This window comes from Podarcis pityusensis (genome assembly GCF_964106645.2).
Source record: "Podarcis pityusensis genome assembly, chromosome: 5".
Classification (NCBI taxonomy): domain Eukaryota; kingdom Metazoa; phylum Chordata; class Lepidosauria; order Squamata; family Lacertidae; genus Podarcis; species Podarcis pityusensis.
The window spans coordinates 14653813-14676893 of NC_138032.1; the positions used below are offsets into that span (position 1 = coordinate 14653813).

At 45.2% G+C, this 23081-nt stretch overlaps 1 protein-coding gene across 2 annotated transcripts in view; it reads left to right on the top strand.

Annotated features, from left to right (window-relative positions):
• PLD1 (phospholipase D1) overlaps positions 1-23081 on the top strand; it is a 139988-nt gene that overhangs the window by 97267 nt on the left and 19640 nt on the right. For both annotated transcript variants that reach the window (XM_081007833.1, XM_081007832.1), the window contains exons 12-20: positions 1024-1105; positions 4556-4666; positions 5526-5732; positions 6836-7055; positions 7729-7857; positions 10203-10321; positions 11160-11273; positions 13981-14091; positions 16545-16633. In XM_081007833.1, coding sequence (XP_080863959.1) covers positions 1024-1105; positions 4556-4666; positions 5526-5732; positions 6836-7055; positions 7729-7857; positions 10203-10321; positions 11160-11273; positions 13981-14091; positions 16545-16633 — 1182 coding nt within the window. The remainder of the gene's footprint in view (positions 1-1023; positions 1106-4555; positions 4667-5525; positions 5733-6835; positions 7056-7728; positions 7858-10202; positions 10322-11159; positions 11274-13980; positions 14092-16544; positions 16634-23081) is intronic.

The window sequence follows — 23081 nt, forward strand, 5'->3', positions numbered from 1 at the left end:
CAATTTTGTGTGTGGAAATTGGTAGGACCTAAAAAATGGCCGCCCAAAATCTACCTCAAAATCCACTTTCATCATCTGAAACCACCCCATTTCATCCTGACCCCTGATTTCATGCCCCAAATTTGTGACCGAAAAGCTCCAACACTTCAGGGACTTATCTCATCTTCACGGCTCACTTTCAGCAATGGATCTAGACTGGAAAAAGATTCATTGGAATGGTGGAGCATGGGGCAGTAGATTCAGTTCACCTAGCACCACCTGTGTGTACCTTTTTATTTTGGGGAAAAAAACCACACCTCCCGTTCCTTTACGAATGATAAATATGGCAGCCCTCAACATATTGAATTTGCCCTAAGTGCTGCCACCCTAAGCTCACGTACCAGGGAGTACGTCTTGCGGCACCCACTGGAAAGTAAACACCATTACGTTTTGCGCTCCATGAATAGATTTGGGTCTAATTTACAAAACAGCTGCAGTAATTTCAGAATAATTCATGTTGGCTAAGATAGCATGGTGTCCTGCATGTGCTCTGGATTTAACAGGAGCTTCTGCTGCTTCTCCTCCTCAGAACTTGAGTGACAAATTCCTCCGTGAGCTCACTCCACAAACAATAGATTTGTTGACTCAATCACAGATGTCGTCCGTCACATATACTGCAGCATTGTTGAAAACAATGGATAAAAAGAACATTCAGAAAATAAATCATTCCAAGGGGCTTTTTATTTATTAATGCATCAGGGCGGATACGCTGTTTTTACAGATGTAGGTAGGAGTGGCCTTCAATGCCTGAGATTTGTGTTTTCAGAACCTACCCTATTCTTCTGAAGGTAACATACTGAACTGTTTTTAATTCTGAGTTTTTAATTGTTGTATCCTGCCCTGGGACCTGCTTTTGAAGGGCAGGTAATAGATCTACTACTACTAGTACTACTGCTAATAAAAACTATTTCCAATAGATATGCTTATATTTGAAAATATATTTGAAGTTGGTGCAACCAACTTTTCTTTCTTTCTTTCTTTCAGGCTGAGCCCAGAAATATTCATGAAACGGCCAGTGGTGGAAGGCAACCGCTGGAGATTAGACTGCGTTTTGAGGCGGAAAGCTGTAAGTTTGCTGTGCTCTCCAAGTCGTTACACAGCTCTGAAAGCAAAGCCCAGAGGCACTGAGTTCCGCCTGACTTCGGGTGGGGGCTCGTCGTGTGTGTGTGACATCACACATTTGACACACGCTTGTGACATCACGTGTGTCTGGAGGAGACCGCTAGGCCTGACAAGGCCCAACACCACTATTAAGCCTCCCCCCACATACTTTAGGGGGCTGAGGTGTCCTCATCCCCATAGAGTTAGCGCCTATGGCTAGGCCAGTGTTATCCCCATATTGCAGACGGGAAACTGAGGCTGAAAGAGGGTAGTTCACTTGTAAACACTTGATGAAACTGAAGTGTTATAGTAATTCTAAGGTCTCAAATATAGAATGAATGTTGACAATTGCACAAGGCAAACACACATACGTAAGTATGTAAGCCATAAAATAGTAGAGGAGAGCAATACAAAAGCCATCTTGGCTCTCCTAAAGGCTCTAAATATTTCCTCTGCCTCCTTAATCCCCCTTGGCTGAGAACACATAGGCAGACAGCAACCAGGGGAAGTTCTTGAAGAGATTCCTCTCTTATATCTATGAACTTCCTGTGTGTTAATGGTCCTTGTTTGCCCAGATGCTCTGCATTGAGGGATGTCTGACTGGCATCCTGATGGTCTTACCAAACCCTGTTTCCCCTCCGAAACAGCCATAGCTTGAGGACAGGGGAAGGAGTAACAAGAGGTAGAGATTAGAAGCCTTCCTTGGATTCAAACCAGGGTTCCAGAGCCTTTGTAGAATTTATAGGTGTTCCATCTGAACTCTTAGGAAGCCCGGCTGATTTTTGTTGTAAGCTGAAGCAGGCTTGCCCGTCATTAATCCTGTGTTCCTGCCTGATCTTGGCTGTACTCTTCTCTGCGTACTCACTTTGGCCAACTGCGAATGATATAAACGTTGATAACGGTAGATAGCATAAATTGGCTTTTCGAGAAGTTGCCATCGCAATGCAGCCTGATTTATAATACGTGCCTGCTTTCAGAATGGATTCTCATTACACGGATAATGGTTGGCATCAATCTCCTCCAAGGGAGATAGAGATCTAATTAGGAGAGAATTTCGCTTGGCTGTCCCCATACTCCATACTCTATTCTTATGTGGGCTGGAGCGTGATATTGAGCTTGAGGTGAAAGATTATTTTAATGGGATCTTTCTGTCATCATCATAAAAGGCCTCGGTCAGGAGAACCTTAAGTGCCTTCTCAAGCTTTTACAGGTCAGAAAGGATTACTCCCTTCGTGGCAAATGGGCTCCTTCCCTGAATATTGCCTTGCACTCTGGGACTGAGATAGAAATCAAACAATCCATAACATTCAGACTCACGAAAGAGTAGCGAGTAGATGCAGAGAGAACACAAGATTCTTTATCACACTAGAGGGGAAAACAGTTTTCTTGGACGCTGCAGGCGGAGGCGAGTTTGTTCTGATTTCAGAACTTGGGGTTTCTAGGCCAGTCCTGTGATTAGTATTTTTTTAGGGTAGGTGTGAGGAACCTTTGACTCTCCAGATGTTGTTAAACCTCAATTCCCATTACCTCTGATCATTAGCCATGCTTTCTGGGACTGATGGGAGCTGTAGTTTATCAACACCTAGAGAACCAAAGGTTCCTTGCTCTTGCTTTGGGGACTAACGAGATTTTAAACGCTGAGCAGTATTGTTAGAGTGAGTTTTTGGTTATTAAAGTATTCTTTATTTAGCTATATAATTATTTATAGCCAGTCTAAATTGGCTATAAAACACAATGCAAGAAAAACTTACAATAGCAGCACCGTTAACAAACATTTAAAAGCATAGACCAGCTAAAATAAATGTCCTTTGCAATATAGAACCACAGTATAGACTGTCTTGCCAGAGTGGTGCATGCTCTAGTTATCTCCCGCTTGGACTACTGCAATGCGCTCTACGTGGGGCTACCTTTGAAGGTGACTCGGAAACTGCAATTAATCCAGAATGCGGCAGCTAGACTGGTGACAGGGAGTGGCCGCCAAGACCATATAACACCGGTCCTGAAATATCTTCATTGGCTCCCAGTACATTTCCGAGCACAATTCAAAGTGTTGGTGCTGACCTTTAAAGCCCTAAACAGCCTTGGTCCTGTATACCTGAAGGAGTATCTCCACCTCCATCATCCAGCCCGGACACTGGGGTCCAGCGCCGAGGGCCTTCTGGTGGTTCCCTTGCTGCGAGAAGTGAGGTTATAGGGAACCAGGCAGAGGGCCTTCTCGGTAGTGGCGCCTGCCCTGTGGAACACCCTCCCAGCAGGTGTCAAGGCAATAAACAACTATTTTACTTTTAAAAGACAACTGAAGGTGGCCCTGTTTAGGGAATTTTTAATGTCTGATGCTGTATTGTTTTTAATATTCAGTTGGAAGCTGCCCAGAGTGGCTGGGGAAACCCAGCCAGATGGGCAGGGTATAAATAATAAATTAGTATTAGTATTAGTATTAGTATTAGTATTAGTATTAGTATCTTGTAGAAAGAGATCCAGTTTGCATGCAGCTCTAAGCCAAACCATGGCTTAGCTCAAACAATCAAATGTGCAGGTTTCTGGTGCAAAGATTGTGGCCATGGTGTTCCTCCACTGTTCCTGCTTTCTCTTGGGCTAAGCCATGGTTTGGCTCCCCATTACCTCCAGACCTAGGCCGGTAGTTTGTCTCTCCCAGGAGAACCATGAGCTGCAACCAAGTTTCTTGATTTACTGCTCGTGGTTTCTCTGGAGGTGGCAACGATGTGGCTGCAGTCTTCACTCTGCCAACCTGAATATTTGCTTGTCCATGGTTAAAACAAGGAGGAAGGATCAAGAAGCAACCCGTAAGTCAGTATCAGGAGACAGGACCAAGGAACAAGCCAAAAGTCAGGACCAAAGAACAAATAAGGTTATAGGAACACTCCAGAGCTCAGGAAGACCTTGTTGTTCAAGTGAAGCTCAATCGGAACAGAAAGTCCTTTTATACTCCTGCCTGGATGGGCAGAGTTAGTCCAGGGCTTCAGAACAGTTCACTGAGAAGCTGCTAGAGACAGCTCAGTAGCTTGTCACAGCAGCTCATGAGAGAAGAGTCCACATAAACTTCCCTGGGAAGCAAATTCCACAGCAGCATGCCACTACCAAAAAGACCCTGCTCCTAGTTAATCACCGTAAGGTGGGTCTGGAGAATGATGGCTTAAGTATATGGGCAGATTTATCTGGGGAAATGCTGTTCATGACTAGCAGAAGCAAAATAAGGAAAAGATATACAATTATTATTTTTTTGTACCTTGTTTGCTGTACACAGGCAACAGATTTCAGTTTTCCTCCACAGTGGAAGACCTGGAATTTGGTCTTGCAAACGAAAGAGAGTGTGTTATAAAATGACCATGAACCATCTTGTTTCTGACTGGTCAGATCTGCATAGAATCGTAACTCCTGTTTTGTTTCTTGACAGCAACAAGGGGTGAAAATCTTTGTGATGCTCTATAAAGAGGTGGAGCTTGCTCTTGGCATCAACAGTGAGTACAGCAAGCGTACCTTAATGCACCTGCACTCCAACATCAAGGTATTCATGCCCTTTATGATGTGCATGCTTATTAATTCCTTTTATAAAATTCATATTAAAAAAGAAATACCGTATTTTTCCGTGTATAAGACAATATTTTTCTTCCTTAGAAATAATAGGCAAAATTATTTCAGGTCGTCTTATACACGGATAGCAGAGGGGGCACGGGCAATTAATGGCAGCAGCCAGCAGGAGATTGGCAGCGGTGATTGGGTGTGTGATTGGTTGCTGCGGCAAGGCCTGCTGATGATTGGCTGTGGCAATTGGGCCATCTATTTATGGTAGCGGCGAGGCATGCGTGCAATTGGCTGTGGTTGCGTTGAGGTGGCAGGTGGGCTTTTGGCAGCGAGCATGCAGCCGATTGGTAGCCACGACGTTGCATGTGATTTGCAGCGGTGGGCAGGCTGTAGAGCGATTAACGGCTATTTGAACTATTTTGTTGCGGTCCAAAAAAAGGGGAGGTCATCTTATACACGGGGGCGTGTTATGCACGGAAAAATACGGTACCATACCATCCTGAGGTTGTATCTTCAGGATCAGCTTAGGAAGAAGCAGCCCTTTTGGAGAGGATGCCATGGTTTTTTTAATATATATAATAGGTGTGACATTTTCAAAGCAGTTTCCCCTCAATTAGGGAATGGAGTATGCTGGAGAGGACGGAGGTGACTGTCTGGTACACCAAACAGAACCTCCCACACTGTAACATTATGCTGCTGTTCTCACTTGTAAATTGTAACCGTGAAATGTAAAGTCTTCTCAGAGATTTAGAAATTGTCTTTGAAAACCATTGGCAGCTTTTCTTGCAACATAACCTGAGCTTAAAGTTGGGGTTTTTTCTCTCTCTCTCTTTTCCATGCAGGTAATGAGGCACCCAGATCACGTGTCTTCAACCGTTTATTTGTGGGCTCATCATGAGAAACTGGTGGTCATTGATCAGTCCATAGCCTTTGTCGGAGGCATTGACTTGGCTTATGGCAGGTGGGATGACAATGAGCACCGACTGACTGACGTCGGCAGCGCAAAACGAATGACAGCGACCAAGTCTGCATCTGTGGTCAACCTCTCAGTGAGTTCAGATCCCACAATCACAGCTGTTGGTCTGGGGGATGCATAGATCTCCAGAGCTGTATCTGAGATTGTTTCTCTGTTCATACTTGGGGTAGATGAATCTGTCGGTTTTGGTTCTCTCCATTTCTCATTTTTAAAATCTTAAATTCAGCTCTTCACATTTCTGCAGCAATCTGCAATTTGATTTAAAAAAAAAATCCTCAGCATTTTAGTGCGAATTTCTCCTAATAAACACAATTTTGAATGCAGCTATGAAAAATATACGCGGGTGGCGCTGTGGTCTAAACCACAGAGCCTAGGGCTTGCAAATCAGAAGGATGGCAGTTTGAATCCCCGTGATGGGGTGAGCTCCGGTTGCTCAGTCCCAGCTCCTGCCCACCTAGCAGTTCGAAAGCACATCAAAGTACAAGTAGATAAATAGGTACCACTCCGGTGGGAAGGTAAACAGCGTTTCCGTGCGCTGCTCTGGTTCGCCAGACGCGGCTTAGTCATGTTGGCCACATGACCCGGAAGCTGTACGCTGTCTCCCTCGGCCAGTAAAGCGAGATGAGCGCTGCAACCCCAGAGTCATCCGCGACTGGACCTAACAGTCAGGGGTACCTTTACCTTTACCTATGAAAAATATACACATTTTTTGCTGTATGTATATTTACATACCGGCCCTCATTTAGGCTGACCCACAATTGAGGGGGGGGGGCTAAGAGCATCTCCTTCTTCCCTTTTCCACTTGACATTCCTGCCTTGCAGGGGGTTTGACTAGTGACCCTTGGGGTCCCATCCAACTCAACGATTCTATGGGTCTATGATTGACTTCATGGGAGAGAATTTGGCTTTGCAATTGCTTGGAGAATGTCGTTGATAGAGCCGTTCGTGGATGCATGCATGTGCTCCAACCAGCCCATCAACCTTTCCAATAGCCTCTCATTTACAAGTATATGGACACTTCTCCTTAGCGCACTAGCTTTCTGCGAGAGTGAGTGTTCGGTCATTTTATTGGCCCATCTGCCTTCAAAACGGCCTTTGAAGACTGTACCATGTTCTCCCCACCACCACCACAACTGTTTAGACAAGCCCTTAACCTGTCTTCTTTCCTGCCTCAAGCCTTCAGCTGAAGCCACTGATGAACAGCCAGCCACCGTCCCTCAACCAGAGCCCCCAACGAAGCTGCAGTTGCAGGAGAACAACGACGAATCTCTGGACCCTTTGAGGATGAAAGGAATAGGGAAACCCAAGAGATTTGCCAGGTTCAGCATCTACAAGCAGCTCCACCGGCACGGCCTACACCACGCAGACAGCGTGAGCAGTATAGACAGCGATTCCAGTGAGTAGGTCCTCACTGTTTTGACAGGCAGTGGGTATAAGGCAAGAAGGACTAAAGGTTTTGGCGTCACGTGAATGTTCAGTTAAGAAAGGCTGTGGTGTTTATCTCCTCCTGGATCTCAAAGCACCTAGAAAAAAAAGTTAGCCGTTCCAAGAAGAAAAATGCTTGGCGTTTATATTACATTTATGTCTTCTGTCCCTGAAGTAGATTAGGCTGAGAGACAGTGAGCTTTCTGGGGATTAAAACCAGGATCTCCTCGCTCCTAACCACTCCCCTGTGCTGGATCTCAAGGGTATGTGAAGTGCCGACATACGTTATATCGGCAATCCTTTCAGCAGTCGTGTGTAAGCGCTATTATAGCCATAACACAGATAGAGCAGTTGAGGCTTTGAACCCATTTGCTTGCTTTGGTGCTTGTTTGTTTATAAAAGGATTGAAATTGCTAGGGACAGTGCCAAAATTAGAAATGGCAAAAGACTTTCTAGGTGTAAAAGGAAAGAATTAGGAAAGAAAGCAAAGGAGAATAGAAGGGAAGGGGTGACTTCCTGGCTGCTGTACAATTTGAACCAGGGACTAGCTTTGGCATCCATGCTGGGTGTTGCCCGTGGGGTAACATTGATGTGCGGTTTGTTGAGTTCTCCAATAAATCTGTGTGTTTTCCTGTTTGGGGCAGATAAAGGCTCTATCCGGAGCATGAAGACTGGCGTTGGAGAGCTTCTGGGTGAAACCAGGTTCTGGCATGGGAAGGATTATTGCAACTTTGTCTTTAAAGATTGGATTCAGCTTGATAAACCCTTTGCTGGTAAGCACTATTGCAATTGGGAACCAGTATCATTTCTGTACCCATTTTGTCTTTGGTTGGCGGAAACTCCCCATACTGATATTCCTTGGTGTGTTGGGTTCAGTTCACACAGCACATTGGGACTTGCTTCTGCTGCTTCTTTCTTTGATGATTACTCGTAGCCGAGTAAGGTTGTCTTCCATGAACATGGTCTTCACAGTGAGTCCGTAAGTGACTGTGGAGGCCAATTCTGGATCCACACGTCCTTCCACAGTGGGGACATAGGTTTCTGGGTGGGAGTTGATCATGGTGTGGATTTGCCAAACATACCTTCCTCTTAGCACATTTCTCCCTTTCATCCTGAGTTTGAGCATCTTCAAAGTCCACAACACCTTTGGTCAAGGCTGTTCTCCAATTGGAGCGCTCACAGGCCAGTGTTTCTCAATTGTCAGTGTTTATACTACATTTTAAAAAAAGATTTGCCTTGAGAGTCTTTCAACCTCTTTTGTTGACCACCAGCATTACGCTTTCCATTTTTAAGTTCAGAATATAGTTATTGGGGCAGCAACTCCCATGCTATTGAGCACAGATCTTTGAAGGTTGTCCACATAGTTTTTAAGAGAGCTGAATGTGGGTTAAGATGCCTTAGCCAGTTTTTCCAGGATCCTAGCATTTATCACAACTTTTTCCAGCCTTCCCCCAGCTCCACACAATTGGACATTTGAAATGTAACATGCATCCTTCCTTCCTTGGAGATTTTTAAGCAGAGGTTGCATGGCCATCTGTCATGAAGGATCTAGTTGAGATTGCAGGGGGTTGGACTAGCTGGCCCTTGGGGTCCCTTCCATCTCTACATGCTATGATTCTGTGAGCCATGATTTCCTGCTACATGAATGTGTCATGACGAGCTTTAGGGTCATGCCCTCCCCCACCTCCTCTTTTGTGCACCAGCGGATATTGAAAGTTTTTGCCTGTGGTTTTAAACAAACCACGGTTCCCGATAGTGTTCAGATATACGGAACTGTGGTTTGTTTGAATTCTAGTTAGTGAGAACAAATCAGACCAGGTCATGGTTTTAGTGCTGGCCCCAGACGTTTTGCCTAAATAGTGTCCCACCCCATGGCTAGGCTCAGCGCTTCAAAAAGTCTTGCTGCATCATTGAGACACCAGTTCCTGCCTTCATCTATTCTCCTGCTCATACCACAACCTGATCCACTTAACCTGCTGCATTGCAGGGTTAGCCCTACAGGGCTTAAGGTCATCTTTGTTAATCAACCAGAGCATAAGCAAACCAGTTCACCAAGATTGAGCGTCATAGGAAAATATGGTTAGTTTTAAACTGGAAGTAGAATCTTGCAATCTCTTTAATGGCTTGAAAGAGGAGGAGGGAAGTGCTTTGACTAATTCGTTTCCTGCTGCATCTTAACCAGCACTTAATTTTATGGAACATCTCCATTATGAGCCAGTGAGTCTGTAGTGTAATAATACCTGATGAATCATACCAGCACCTTCTTTGCCACATTACCCCAGCAAATACCTATGGGAAGCATATCTAGGGCCCCTTTTAAAGCACAATTATACCACTTAAAGTGGATATGGGTTTCCCCCAAAGAATTCTGGGAGCTGTAGTTTGTTAAGGACATTGAGAGTTGTTAGGAGACCCCTATCCTCCTCACAGAGCTACAAGTCTCAGGACTCAGCTGCAAATAAAACATTTAAAGTGTGTTGTAAAGTGCATTATACAAACATGGCACTAGATGGTGAAGGTGAGCTATGGCAAATTCAATATATTTTTCAAAACTTATTTTTTAATAAAAAAAGCATTTTCACAACTTTTTTTTTATATGTGTGTAGATTCTACCTCAGAGTGGTTTAACTATCAGTCCCTGTTCCCAGGAATCTCTGGAGAGGGTATCTTCATGAAGGGAATTGTGGCCTCATTACAACACTCAGTACCCATAGCTAACTACAGTTCCCAGAATTCCTTGGGGTAGGCTATGCCCATTTAAAGTGGTATGATACAGTGGTACCTCGGCTTACATATGCTTCAGGTTATATATGCTTCAGGTTACATATGCTTCAGGTTACAGACTCCGCTAACCCAGAAATAGTACCTCGGGTTAAGAACTTTGCTTCAGGATGAGAACAGAAATCGTGCTCTGGCGGCGCGGCAGCAGCGGGAGGCCCCATTAGCTAAAGTGGTGCTTCAGGTTAAGAACAGTTTCAGGTTAAGAATGGACCTCCAGAACGAATTAAGCACTTAACCTGAGGTGCCACTGTACTGCTTTAAATGCATAGTGCAAATTGGACCAAAATTCCAATACTTCTCAGGTAGATCATGTACGCTTCCTTTTCTGCCTACATAGACTTCATTGATCGCTACACCATGCCCCGGATGCCATGGCATGACATTGCCTCGGTGGTGCACGGGAAAGCTGCCCGGGATGTGGCTCGGCATTTCATTCAGCGCTGGAACTTCACAAAGGTGAGTTTGCGTTGATGGAAGACCTGAGCCTGCATAGCTACCTCCTTGTAGTTTCTTAGTTTATACGCTGAGTTCTATGCAGAGCTGCATTCTGAGGCTTGAAATACAAAGGCAGCAGAATGAGGAGGGGACGAAACAGGAGAGTTCTAAGGTGTGAGAATGGGACGCGGGTGGCGCTGTGGTGTAAACCACTGAGCCTTGGGCTTGACGATCGGAAGGTTGGCAGTTTGAATCCCTGCGACTGGGTGAGCTCCCTTTGCTTGGTCCCAGCTCCTGCCAACCTAGCAGTCTGAAAGCACGTCAAAGTGCAAGTAGATAAATACTTCCAGCGGGAAGGTATACAGCGTTTCTGTGCGCTGTGCTGGTTCGCCAGAAGCGGCTTAGTCATGCTGGCCACATGACCTGGAAGCTGTACGCCGGCTCCCTCTGCCTGTAAAGCGAGATGAGCACCGCAACCCCAGAGTCGTTTGCAACTGGACTTAACTGTCAGGGGTCCTTTACCTTTACCTTTAAGGTGTGAGAATAGACTGCACCACTTCAGTAGACAGGGAAAGCTGGGCAAGAAACTTTCTCTCTGATGTTCAGGTGGGGTGGGGTTGCTCACAGGGATATGGGCCTACATAAGGAAGCATTCACAAATTCTACGAGGTTTTTAATAGTTGATGTTTTCTTGTGCTTTTAGTATTTTGTTGGGAGCTGTCCAGAGTGGGCTGGGGCAACCCTGTCAGGTGGGTGGCATATGGGGGAATACGCATAGGATTGTAACTTGATGTTAAAACTGAACATATGCAAGTCTGACAGTGTATTTTATGCTTCTTTTGTGGTTGTTCTTTCCAAGATCATGAAGCCCAAATACAGATCCCTTTCCTACCCTTTTCTGTTGCCGAAATCTCAGCAGACGGCTGACGAGTTGAAGTACCAGGTCCCCGATGCCATGTGTGCCAGCGTGCAGGTAAGGCTGCCATTTGTTGTAGGCAATTTACAACTTACACACACACACACAGGCATAAGGTGAGCTTTTAGACTTCTCATGAGAAGCCTCGTAAAACACCCCTTAAATTGAAACTGCCATAAACTACTAGAACAAATGCCATTTCTTTTTAATAGACTGCACTAGATCTTTGACATCTCAGGAGACATCGTAAAAGAGACGTTTCCTCTCCAGTCCTCCTTTTTAGAACTCACAGTTCTTGATTAAAAGCCTAGCCAAAGGTAAAGTTAAAGGGACCCCTGACCATTAGGTCCAGTCTTGACCGACCCTGGGGTTGCGGCGCTTATCTCACTTTACTGGCCGAGGGAGCCAGCATTTGTCCACAGACAGCTTCCGGGTCATGTGGCCAGCATGACTAAGCCGCTTCTGGCGAACCAGAGCAGCACACGGAAACGCCGTTTACCTTCCCGCCGGAGCGGTACCTATTTATCTACTTGCACTCTGACATGCTTTTGAACTGCTAGGTTGGCAGGAGCAGGGACCGAGCAACGGGAGCTCACCCCGTCGCGGGGATTTGAACCGCCGACCTTCTGACTGGCAAGTCCTAGGCTCTGTGGTTTAACCCACAGCACCACCCGCGCCCCTATAGCCATAGAGAACCTCAACTAATAACAGAGCGATCCTAAGGACGATGACTCAGAAGTGAGTCCCCCTCTGTAGTCAACATGTTTAGGACTGCAGCCTAAATTACTAGTCCTTGTGGCAGGACAGAGAGTCTTTGAAATTATTATTATAGGTGTATTTTGTAACCATAAGGTTCTTTAGTCTCTATTGCAATTTATGGGGTTTCATGGATGATGTTGGATATTTGGGATAAGCTGTACTCGAGTTCTCTGTTACATTTCTTGAATTTCGTTAATGACACGAGGCACTCCTTGGCCCAGACTGTATAGAATTTTTGCACAAATGATCTTCTGAAGAACTGTGTGGACTCAGTCTGCCACTGAGCTCTCTGCTCAGTATTAGAAGCCAGTGTCAGTTGCTGCAATGGGGATGAGATGAACTTGTCAGGTTCTCTTTCCTCAGAATTGTTGGAAAAACACCCCTGGAAATGGCTGCCAACTTCCCAGTCTTCAGAGCATCTCTCTGGTGGTCCTCCCTGGCTGTAAATCTCCCTCAGTCCAGAGAGACCGGTGATAGGCAACCCTTCTCTCCTGTAAAGAGCATGCCAGTCTTCTGGCATATCATAGAAGAAAAAGGACTCAATCATAGTTCTAAAACTACTTTATTTACAGTCTTATATACAGAGACTCCATCAGTACGTCTGTGCTCTCTGAACACCAGTACAGAACTGTGACACGTGCAGAAATGAAACTAACTTCCAATAGTACTTAGCAGGAAGAGATAATACAAACTTCCTTTCTCACGCTCTCTCAGACACTCACATGATGTATACAAATCATAGTACCACTCACTGGTACAGCTGGAGCAGCTCGGATTGATAAAAATGCTAACACGTACCAGCTGCAGAAATGGGCAGGCATCGGTTGCCAGGGGCCAGGAGACTCTACAGATCATCATCCGTCAGCCTCTGACTTCAATTGCAGCTCCTTCTGTTCCGTCTCCCAGCTCCCGCCAACCTAGCAGTTTGAAAGCACGCCAGTGTAAATAGATAAATAGGTACCACTGTGGTGGGAAGGTAAACTGTCCTGGCTTAATTCTGGTTTGGTTTGCTGCCCTGCCCCAGATGATTGCCTGGTGTTTCAGTCTTAAAGTTTCAATGTTTTTAAAATCTTCTATATACTGCTGATGTTCCCTACAGCTAGTTTAAAACTAGATTTAAAACTAGCTGCAGGGAACATCAAGAGTATAGAAGATCTTAAAAGCCCCAATAACATTGAAATTTTAAGACTGGAACGCCTGGGGAAAGGAAAAAAATCTCCACCTGGTGCTGAAAAGACCCCAACTTAGGTGTCAGCCCAGCTTCTCTAGGGAGGATGTTCCACAATCAAGGTGCCAACAGAGAAAATACCCTGCCCCACATAGGTACCTCACAAATCTCATTTGGCAGGGGCAGCCAGCAAAGGACCTCGTGCAACGTTAAGATGTGGGAAGTTGTATATGGGAGGCACAATCCTTCAAGGAACCTGATCCCTAGCTAGTGTGGGCAATACTGAGCTATATACGAACCAATAGTCTGACTCAACATTTGGCAGCTTCTTATATGCTACCCCAAAAGCACTCTCTCTCAGCTTTTGTTCCCTAATTGCATCGTGGAAGGAATATTGACCTACCTAAGAGGACAGAAGTGTTAGAGATTCTTTTGTACATTTAAATATATTATTAGTCATATTAATGGCTTTTTCTTTTCTTTTTTTAGAAGCAAGCACACTATAGAGCAAATGTTTTTCTTAAGGCACAGGTCTGAATTAGCAAAACAAGAAGATTCAATGTTTCTCAGTTTTTGCAACGAGGATAGGTGATTGCAACGAGATAAAAACCTGACTGGTACATGGATGATTAAAAAACAAGGAATAGATAGATAGATAGATAGATAGACAGATGATAGATAGATAGATAGATATAGATATAAGCAGTTTAGGCCTTGTTTTATTGCTGGTTTTTAATGTTAACATTATTTTCATTGTGTGAATCGCATCGAGGCACTTCGTATAAAAAGCAGCTATTAAATATCATGCTAAAGAACATCTGATCTTTCCCTGTTTAGGTGCTCCGCTCTGCTACGGACTGGTCTGCTGGGATCAAGTACCATGAGGAGTCCATTCATTCTGCTTATGTTAACGTGATAGAAAACAGCAAACACTATGTCTATATAGAGGCAAGTAGTCGCCATCTGTAGGTATAAAGAACACAGCAGGAAATCAGCACCACATTCTAAAAGTATTATTATTATCCACATTGTTTCTGTTTATCTTTTTGAAGCTGTTGTTGAAAAATCTCCAGTCGTGAACATCTTTACCTTTTAGTAAAGTGTGTATTTACATATACACTAGTACCTCGGGATGCGAACGGGATCCGTTCCGGAGCCCCGTTTGCATCCTGAAGCGAACATAACCAGTGTCAGTGCTTCTGCATTTGCGCGGGTCACGTTTCAGCGCTTCTGCGCATGCGCGTGATGTCATTGTGATGGTCTGTGCATGCGCGCGCGGCGGAACCCGGAAGTAACGCACTCTGTTACTTCCGGGTCGCCGCAGAGCGCAACCCGAAAATGCTTAACCCGAAGCGTATTCATCCCGAGGTATGACTGTAGATGTGAAACACCAAACAGATTGGTCATCTGGGTGAAATCCAGACAAAGTAAAGATATATTAAAGTGTAGCTGGCACCCATTGAAACTGCTGGGGCAGAACAACAGCAGGTGGATTCATAGAACTGTAGAGTTGGAGAGAACGTAAGGGTCATTTGGCCCAATCCCCTGCAATGTAGGAATCTTTTGCCGAATGTGGGGCTCGAACCAACAACCTTGAGATTAAATGTCTCATGCTCCTATCTTGAGTTAGCCCAGAGACAATGAGAGGAAGAGCCAACTGATTCCAGTTTTGTTCCCAACTTTTGCCCCCATTGACCCATACTTCCCATCCCACCCTGCCCCACACCCCCTAGTGGCCACTGGGACTGGTAGGGCAGAAGTCAGGTAGCCCAGCAATAGGTGGCACCAGATCCAAGGGCAGGCAGAGCCAACTAGTTCTCGTTTTGTCCCCATCCTCCTCCCTAGTGAGTTCTACAGAGGCAACATTGAGACTAAGAGGGAGGAGGCAGTCAGCCAGGGCCACCTTTGGACTGGTTGTAAGTGAGAAGGTGGACAATGCCCAGGCAGACTAAGGTTGGTGGGGCGGTGCGCCATTTTGTAGAGTCATAGAATTGTAGGGTTGGGAGGGACCCTGAGGGTCATCTAGGTAAAACCCCTTCAGTGCAGGAATCTCAGCTAAAGCATCCATGCCAGTTGGCCACCCAACCTCTCTGCTTATTTGAAGATGGCTATCAAAGCTCCTCCCAGTCTCCATTTTCCCAGGCTAAACCTGACATTCAGAAGACATCTTAAGGCAGCCCTGTTCAGGGAAGCTTTTAATCTGTGATATTTTAGTGTATTTTTGGTTTCTATGGAAGCCGCCCAGAGTGGCTGGGGAAACCCAGCCAGATGGGCGGGGTACAAATAATAAATTATTATTATTATTATTATTATTATTATTATTATTATTATTATAAACATACCCAGTTTGACCCAATGGACCAGCCTCCACCGATTACAATGAATCTAAGTAGCATTTGTATAGGTTTCACCTCCTTTGGGTTGCAGCCTGGCTTAGAAACATCCTTCTCTTAGGGAGCCCCTTATCACCAGCATATTGGTCTTCTGAGAAACACCCTGTGTATTGCCAAGGACTGTGGGATCCATCCCAGGCTGCGTTCTTTGGTTTCAAGGTGGGCTGGCTAGACCTGTTAATAATAATAATAAATTTCATTTATACCCTGCCCTCCCCAGCCAAGACCCCGGGCTCAGGGTGGCTAACCAATAATAAAAATAAAACATTAAGATGCAGCCTCTTCCCAGGAGGAGAAAGGAAAAAAGAAAGAGGGGGAGGGAATCAAATTGATTCTAAGCCAAAGGTCAGGTGGAACAACTCTGTCTTACAGGCCCTGCGGAAAGAAATCAGATCCCACAGGGCCCTGGTCTCATGAGACAGAGCGTTCCACCAGGCCAGAGCCAGTGTTGAAAAGGCCTTGGCTCTGGTTGAAGCTAATCTAACTTCCTTAGGGCCCGGGACCTCTAGGGTGTTGCTATTTATGGACCCTTAAGGTCCTCCGTAGGGCAAACCAGGAGAGGCTGTCCCGTAGGTACAAGGGTCCTTGGCTTTGGCATTGGGTTAGACTTTGCCATTGCCTCAGACAAATGGAAGGCACTGATAACACCCCCTTGCCAGCTGGTTTAGGATGACAGCTTACATCAGCTACCACAGCCATGCTCTCTGAGGCTGATAAGAGTCATAGTCCTTATGACTCTGGAGGCACCAGATTGATGGGCCTAGAGTGTATCTGGTGCTCTCCTAAGGTTGCACAGGAAGACTGGTAACTGGGCAAGCACTCTTTCAGAAGAACTTGTCTGCTATTACTGATCTCATCACCAGCGTAGCTATGATAAGTTTCCAAGGAGCCTCAAGGTGCCACGTTTGAAAACTACTGCCTTGGCAGGTACTTCTTACAGCAGCTATCAGATTTATGAACAGCGCAGTCATTTCCCGCTTCTTTCTGTTTTGCTTTCCCACACCATAGAACCAGTTTTTCATTAGCTGTGCGGACGACAAAGTTGTATCGAACCGGATTGGTGATGCCATCGCTCAACGCATCCTCAAGGCGCACAGGTAATCTTGCTGAAAAACACAGTCTGGGTGGGAATGAAGAATGCAGCAGGGGAAATTTTGTTTCTAAGCCAAACCTCAGCACAGACTTTAAAAAAGCATTTCTGGAGTCATTTTTCAGGGAAAAGTGGAGAACTCAAAAAACGTTTGCACGGGGTGAACTTACTGTTAAAAGACAAGGTGACTAGGGTGAGATGGGAGCACAAACTGGTTTTCCTCTAGTGATTATAATATATGGAAACTAACATGAAGATAACTAGTTCTTGGACTTGGTGAACCACGAAGACAGTATTTACCAGTTCATGTAAAATTATTTTATGTAATTAAACTTTTGGACCTGGTGGGACAAATGATCTTGCAAATGATGTCAGGGTTCTGGTAGGCACTACTGTCTACATTGTCTATAATGGCACCATTTTGCTCATCATGTTTTGCTACCACTTCCATCAGTGGTTCTTGCATTCCTTGCAGCTTGGGGCAGCTTGGTGTGTATAATGTCTGTCTGAATTTTCAGGGAATGGGTGGAAATCTTTGATCCAGCTGCAAATTAACTGAGTTACAAGTGTATATACTACAGTGGTTTTTTTCTGAGTAGACCTTTGCGACAAAGACATTGTGTGTGTTCAGTTCAGGGGCACCTGGGCACTGCAACATCTGGGTCCATTATCCAGTATATATCTCTACTACCTTCTTCTTCTTTGGCGATCACTTGTAGCCGAGTAAGATTGTCTTCCATAAACACGGTTTTAACAATGTGTCCGTAAGAGACTGTGGAGGCCAGTTCTGGATCCACACGTCCTTCCACAGTAGGGAATTGGTTTCCGGGCAGGAGTTGATCATGGTGTGGATTTGCCAAGCGTGCCTTCCTCTTAGCACGTTTCTCCCTTGCGTCCTGAGTTCGAGTGTCTTCACTTGGTAAAGTCTGTTCTCCAACTGGAATGCTCACAGGCCAGTGCATGACTGGTGTAACAGCAGAAAGGGGCCTCTGAAACAAATTCACTCCTAATAGTTCATTGCACCTGCTTACTTTTGGGAGCCCAGGTTGATGCTGACAGCCCGGTTGTCAGTTGTCGTTCCTCCCTGCCTGCTCCTAAATGCCTGAGGGGATACCTTTGAATGTTTGCATTTCTGCTTCTTTAATCATTTAAGCTCAATGGTGAAGGGCGTGGGTGATTTCTCGACAGAAAGCAACTGGCTTTTAAGCAGGAAGAATAAAGGCTCTCCACCCACTGGGGGATTCTAATATGATTAATCTGTGGATCATTGCAGTGTTCCTAAGCCTTGTCTCTGGAAAGTGATCGAGGATGTTTACAGTTTGCCCTGCGTTTCCAAAAGGCAAGCTAGTATATCAAGCCTTGCAATCATGAAGAGCAGGCTGCATTTATCTAAAGCTGGAGAAGTCAATATAAATAAAGCCGAGGGTTTTCTGCGCGTCCACAAGATCGCTGTGAGAGGAAGGAATTTAAACAGCGATCTAAAATATAGAGGGTTGAGATGGGAAACAACACCCAGCAGAATAAAACTTCGTTTAAGAGACACAGACAGAGCCAGAAAGGTCAGAGAAGGAAAAAACGAGTAGGTGTTTTTCTCCCCTGCAGAGGGTAGGGGCGATTTGGATCGGGAGAATGGAATAAGTGTTTCCTCGTCCAGTTCTGTTGCTTCAGTTGAATGTGGATCATTCCAGCACATGCATTAAAGTAATAAACAAAAAACAGATCACAGATCTCCTGAGCAATCCATCCATAGACAGGGACAGGGCCAGACTCGCTAGAGCCGAGTGTGGTCAGGGTTTGAACCTTCAAGCGTTTCTTAGCTCTTTCACCTTCTCGTATGTCTGTTGTTACCTGACTTCCCTTGTTGTAAACTGCCTGTTTCTCATTCCTGCCCTGGCTGAAAGTGTTCCAGACATTTTTGCAAAACCTGGGGATCTTGTTAGCAGAACAAATTATGCAAATGCACATACACATTAGCATAATTCTAATTGGAAGCCTTGGGTTTCCATGGTGCAGAAAATAGCACTTTTTCTTTTTAACAGCACGGTATATGCTTGCCTTGGTATAATTGTGATTCAGGTGGTGCAGTCGTCGTAGCAGAATGCATTCCTGTCAAACCAAACCAGTTCATTCACAGCCTCCAGAGCCATTTCCTGCAGTTTGCAGGAGTCTGGTCTCTCAGTCCGAGAGACTTGCTTCGCATAACCTGAACCCCACAACCAAGCTCCTCAGCTTACAGAGCATAAGCCTGTTACAGTTATTTCCCATAACCCATCTTCTTTGCAGATGAACAAAATGTTCATTATCAAAGAGTGTGTGAAATGTGGAATAATGTGTTTCTACATGCTCTGAACAGGGACGCAGGTGGTGGGTGGTGTGGTCTAAACCACAGAGCCTAGGGCTTGCCGATCAGAAGGTTGGCGGTTCGAATCCTCGTGACGGGGTGAGCTCCCATTGCTTGGTCCCAGCTCCTGCCAACCTAGCAGTTCGAAAGCACATCAAAGTGCAAGTAGATAAATAGGGAAGGTAAACGGCGTTTCCATGTGCTGCTCTGGTTCGCCAGAAGCGGCTTAGTCATGCTGGCCACATGACCCGGAAGCTGTACGCCGGCTCCCTTGGTCATTAAGCGAGATGAGCGCCACAACCCCCACGTCGTCTGCGACTGGACCTAACGGTCAGGGGTCCCTTTACCTTTTACATGCTCTGAACAGCTTTGCACCACCACCTATAAGCATCCACTGATGGTCAAACTATACATGAAGTTAAATAACTTTGCATTCCATGCAAATTTATAACCAAATAAATGATACACTCGGGTTAATGCCGCCTACAACTTGGATCCAAGCAAGGTTGGGTGGCGTTGTGGAACAGATCAGTTTCCTGTCTGATTGCCCAGTGTGCAGTCTGAACACCCCAGTAGGACTGCCAAGGAGTACCTTTGGAAATTACCACTGGTGCAACCCCATCGTGGCACAGACCATGCAACTGGGGTCCTGCTGACAACCAGAGGTGTGTGATATCATCCCTGGGCAACCCAAGCTCTGGCTAGGAGCTTGTGCACCACCTCAGGAACCCTTATGGGGATTTCCTCACCTCCCATATTTGAGATCCTGCCCAGTGCCGTTTCCGATCCCCACCATGTAATGCACTTTGGGCCCAATCCTGATGTTCAAGAGACTGAGGCACCCCAGGCAGAGCAGAGAAGTTTCTGCCCCCTCTCCTGCCTCTGCCTGCCTGCCTACTTTCCCCCAGCTACCCCAGCTCAGATGTGCTTGGAAACGACACCAAAAGCCAGGAGGCAAGCTGGGAAAAGAAGGCAGCGTCTGGCTGGGGGAAGGTGGCTGCGCAAGGGAGGGAAAGAAGGAAGAAGGCACCAACTTGCAGAAAATATTGGGGAGGGGGGCTGGCTCCCCTAAATATTTTTTTGGGAGGTGAAGGGCCCCGGGCCCCATAGAGTTGACACTTATGGTCCATATGTGTGATCCATATGCAGTGTGCATGTGCTTTTCTCAGTCTTTTCGTCCAGCAAGTAAGAATCGGTGTCTGCATAGAGATCTCCCTTGCTGGATCAAGGTGAATTAATTCTAATGCTATGAAATCTATATTACAGTATGTTCACTATGAAATTTTTGAGGGTGGCTTGAATGGGGAGTAGGTACTAATATATTAATGTTTCATCTCCTGGGTCTCATGCAAAAGAGGATTTAGCTCTTGCATAAATATTTCAACCTTAATGGAGGGGCTTGATGGAGTTTTCCACCCGAGCGTAAGGACCTCTTTGTTCTTTAGGCAGTACACAGCATATATAATTAATTAGCTCAATATCGACATTCGTAGATTTTCTGGTTGTGGTTTTTCCCCTCCCTCTGAGCTGGCCATGCTGCTTTTGAATGATGAAAATGGGAAGCTCATAAGTGATTTATTTTTGTAATTAATTTTGGCAAGTATCAACTAATACTCTTCGCGCCCAAGCTGTTTGCCTTGTCTCGTGCAGACACCTTTAATTTAAGGCGAAACTCGTGGGTCAGAATGATAACACTGAGCGAATGTACCTCCTTGATTTTTATTTTTTTACAGAAACAAAAATGCACCACTTCATTATTTTCACGCGCCGTTCATTTTAGGAAGCAGTTGGTTAAAAAGACTATATACCAAGTTTTCCCATCGGTGCCAATTTCAAACACCTATAGTGGTTTTTGGGAGTGCCACAGTGTAGATTGTTTGAGGATTGCAGTTTTATGACCTGATAGTCAATGTGACTTGGGGTGTGTTGAAAGCACTTAGCCAGGAGCTGCCTTATACCAAGTGAGATGATTGGTCCACTTTGCTCGCTCTTGTCTAAACTGATTGGCAGCTGCTCTCCAGGGTTTTATGCCTTTCCCATCCTTACCTGGAGATACCGAGAATTTTACCTGAGACCTTCTGCGTGCAAAGCAGAATCTCTACTCCTGAGCTATGCCATACAAGGCTCTTCTGTGCTGAACAGATGCTTGTCTGTTTGGATCATTCCTAGTTCTCCTTGCCTGTCCTGCTGATGTCCTTGTGATCCTTGTCGATCACTTTCCTTTGCTGCCAAACTGCAGACTGTAAACTCCCTAGGCTGCGAGATGCAGGCTGCCTCTCTTGTGTTATTCTGTAACGCTCCATGCATTTCGATGACACTGTAAAACACGGAATAGTGAGCTGACAATCACCTTACCTATTTGATGGGGCTGGATTTGGAGAAAGCGGTGCTTGGATTCAACCGTGCATATGCATACTTATGGGGCCTTTATAGCCAGAAGAACAAACTATGCAAAGATACTCGTGCAACATATGAGTTGAGATGGGTTTCCTAATTTATGTATCCCCCCCCCCCCCAGTGCATTCTCAGTTTTACTAATGGAAATATTTAATTGCTTTTGCAATCTAGAAAATTATTTCAATTACGACTTTGTGCTAAAAGATGGCAATGTTCCTATTTATTTCTGAGCCCAGTATTAACTGCAGAAAATGCATCTGAATATTTGTTGTTTTATAAATACTAGTCCTAGGAAGAATTACTAGGAAATGCTGTATCTGCCTGGTAGAATCTCTAATGGTTTTCAATGTTTCCTGGAGTTTTATCCAAACTATAAGATGCTCGCCACCTGGTGGTTGTTTCCTACACTTTTGGCTTACGAAAAAAGCAAGTGTCACTCAGTTTTCGCTCCCCTGAATTATATTATGGATGCCTGGAAAGTCAGACTCCATGTGAATGCTAATTAGCTGAGATGTAATTGCCTGGCAAATTACTGAGTTAAAAATAAATAAGGAGAGGGACTCAAAGGGTGTCTCTGGAAATGAAACTGTACAGAAATTGACTGGCCAGCATAATAATCATCTATCTGTCAGCCAGAATAAAAACAAATATGTTATAAGGGAGAACGGAGTTTGCAAATTGCTCTGCAATTGTGGCAAGCTTCTAATGGACTTGGCTGCTGAAAACACAGGGTGGGATTCACCTAATGAATCTCGGCAGTGGAAGCCCTGTGCAGGGACTACTGCACGTGCAATGCGGTTTCTTCCTCCTGCCCCCTCCCCAGAATTGGCTCTGAGAAACCCCAGAACAGTGTGCAGGGGAAAGAGAGGGAGGAATCATTCCATCTGGCCAGCTGAAATGCCAGCGGATGGAAGGATAGGAAGAGCAGAACGTTGAATTCCATCCACTATTTCTATCATTTTTTAAAAGGATGCACTCAGAAGTAAAGGTGTGTGAATTCTGACCTTGAGCACTAACAGCGTATCTGCACAGCAAACTTATATCAGTTTCTATCCATATATCCAGTTTGAGCTGCCATGGATTCCACCAGAGAATTCTGGGAATTGTAGTTTGATGAGAGTGTTGAGTTCCCTCTGGGCCCTCACCTGACACTCACACACAGACCAGCACTAAAGTACCCAGAGTTCATTGCGGAGACACACAGGTGATTCACACAGAGCACAGCTAAACTTTCAAAAGACGCAGTGATAGCTGCCACAATCGCTATTAAACAAGTCTGCAGTGTATATGTTTTCATTTCGCCCGTTGGAGGTGAAGGGAGCCAGCTCCCAACCCTTTCTAGAAATTCAATAATGGCCCGTGACAAATCTGTGGTGCCACCACGCTTGAAATTCTGGGTATATTTATGGTTGAGTTGGAAGAGGTGCAGAAAAGGGCAACTGAAATAATCAAGGGATTTATTTGAACAACTTTTCCGTGAGGAAAAGGGCACAGCATTTGGGTGCATTTTACGCCTGGAAAAAAGGTCAAGTAAGGGAGACACGATAAGGGGGGGGGGTTGCAGTTATGTGTGGTATGGAGAAACTGCAGGGGAGGGGGAATCTGTTGCTCCTCATAAACTTTGGATCATCATTTCTGTCAGCCCTAGTAAGCATGGCCAATGGTCAGGATTGATGGATGTTGTAGTTCAGCAATATCTGGAGGGCTACAAGTTCCT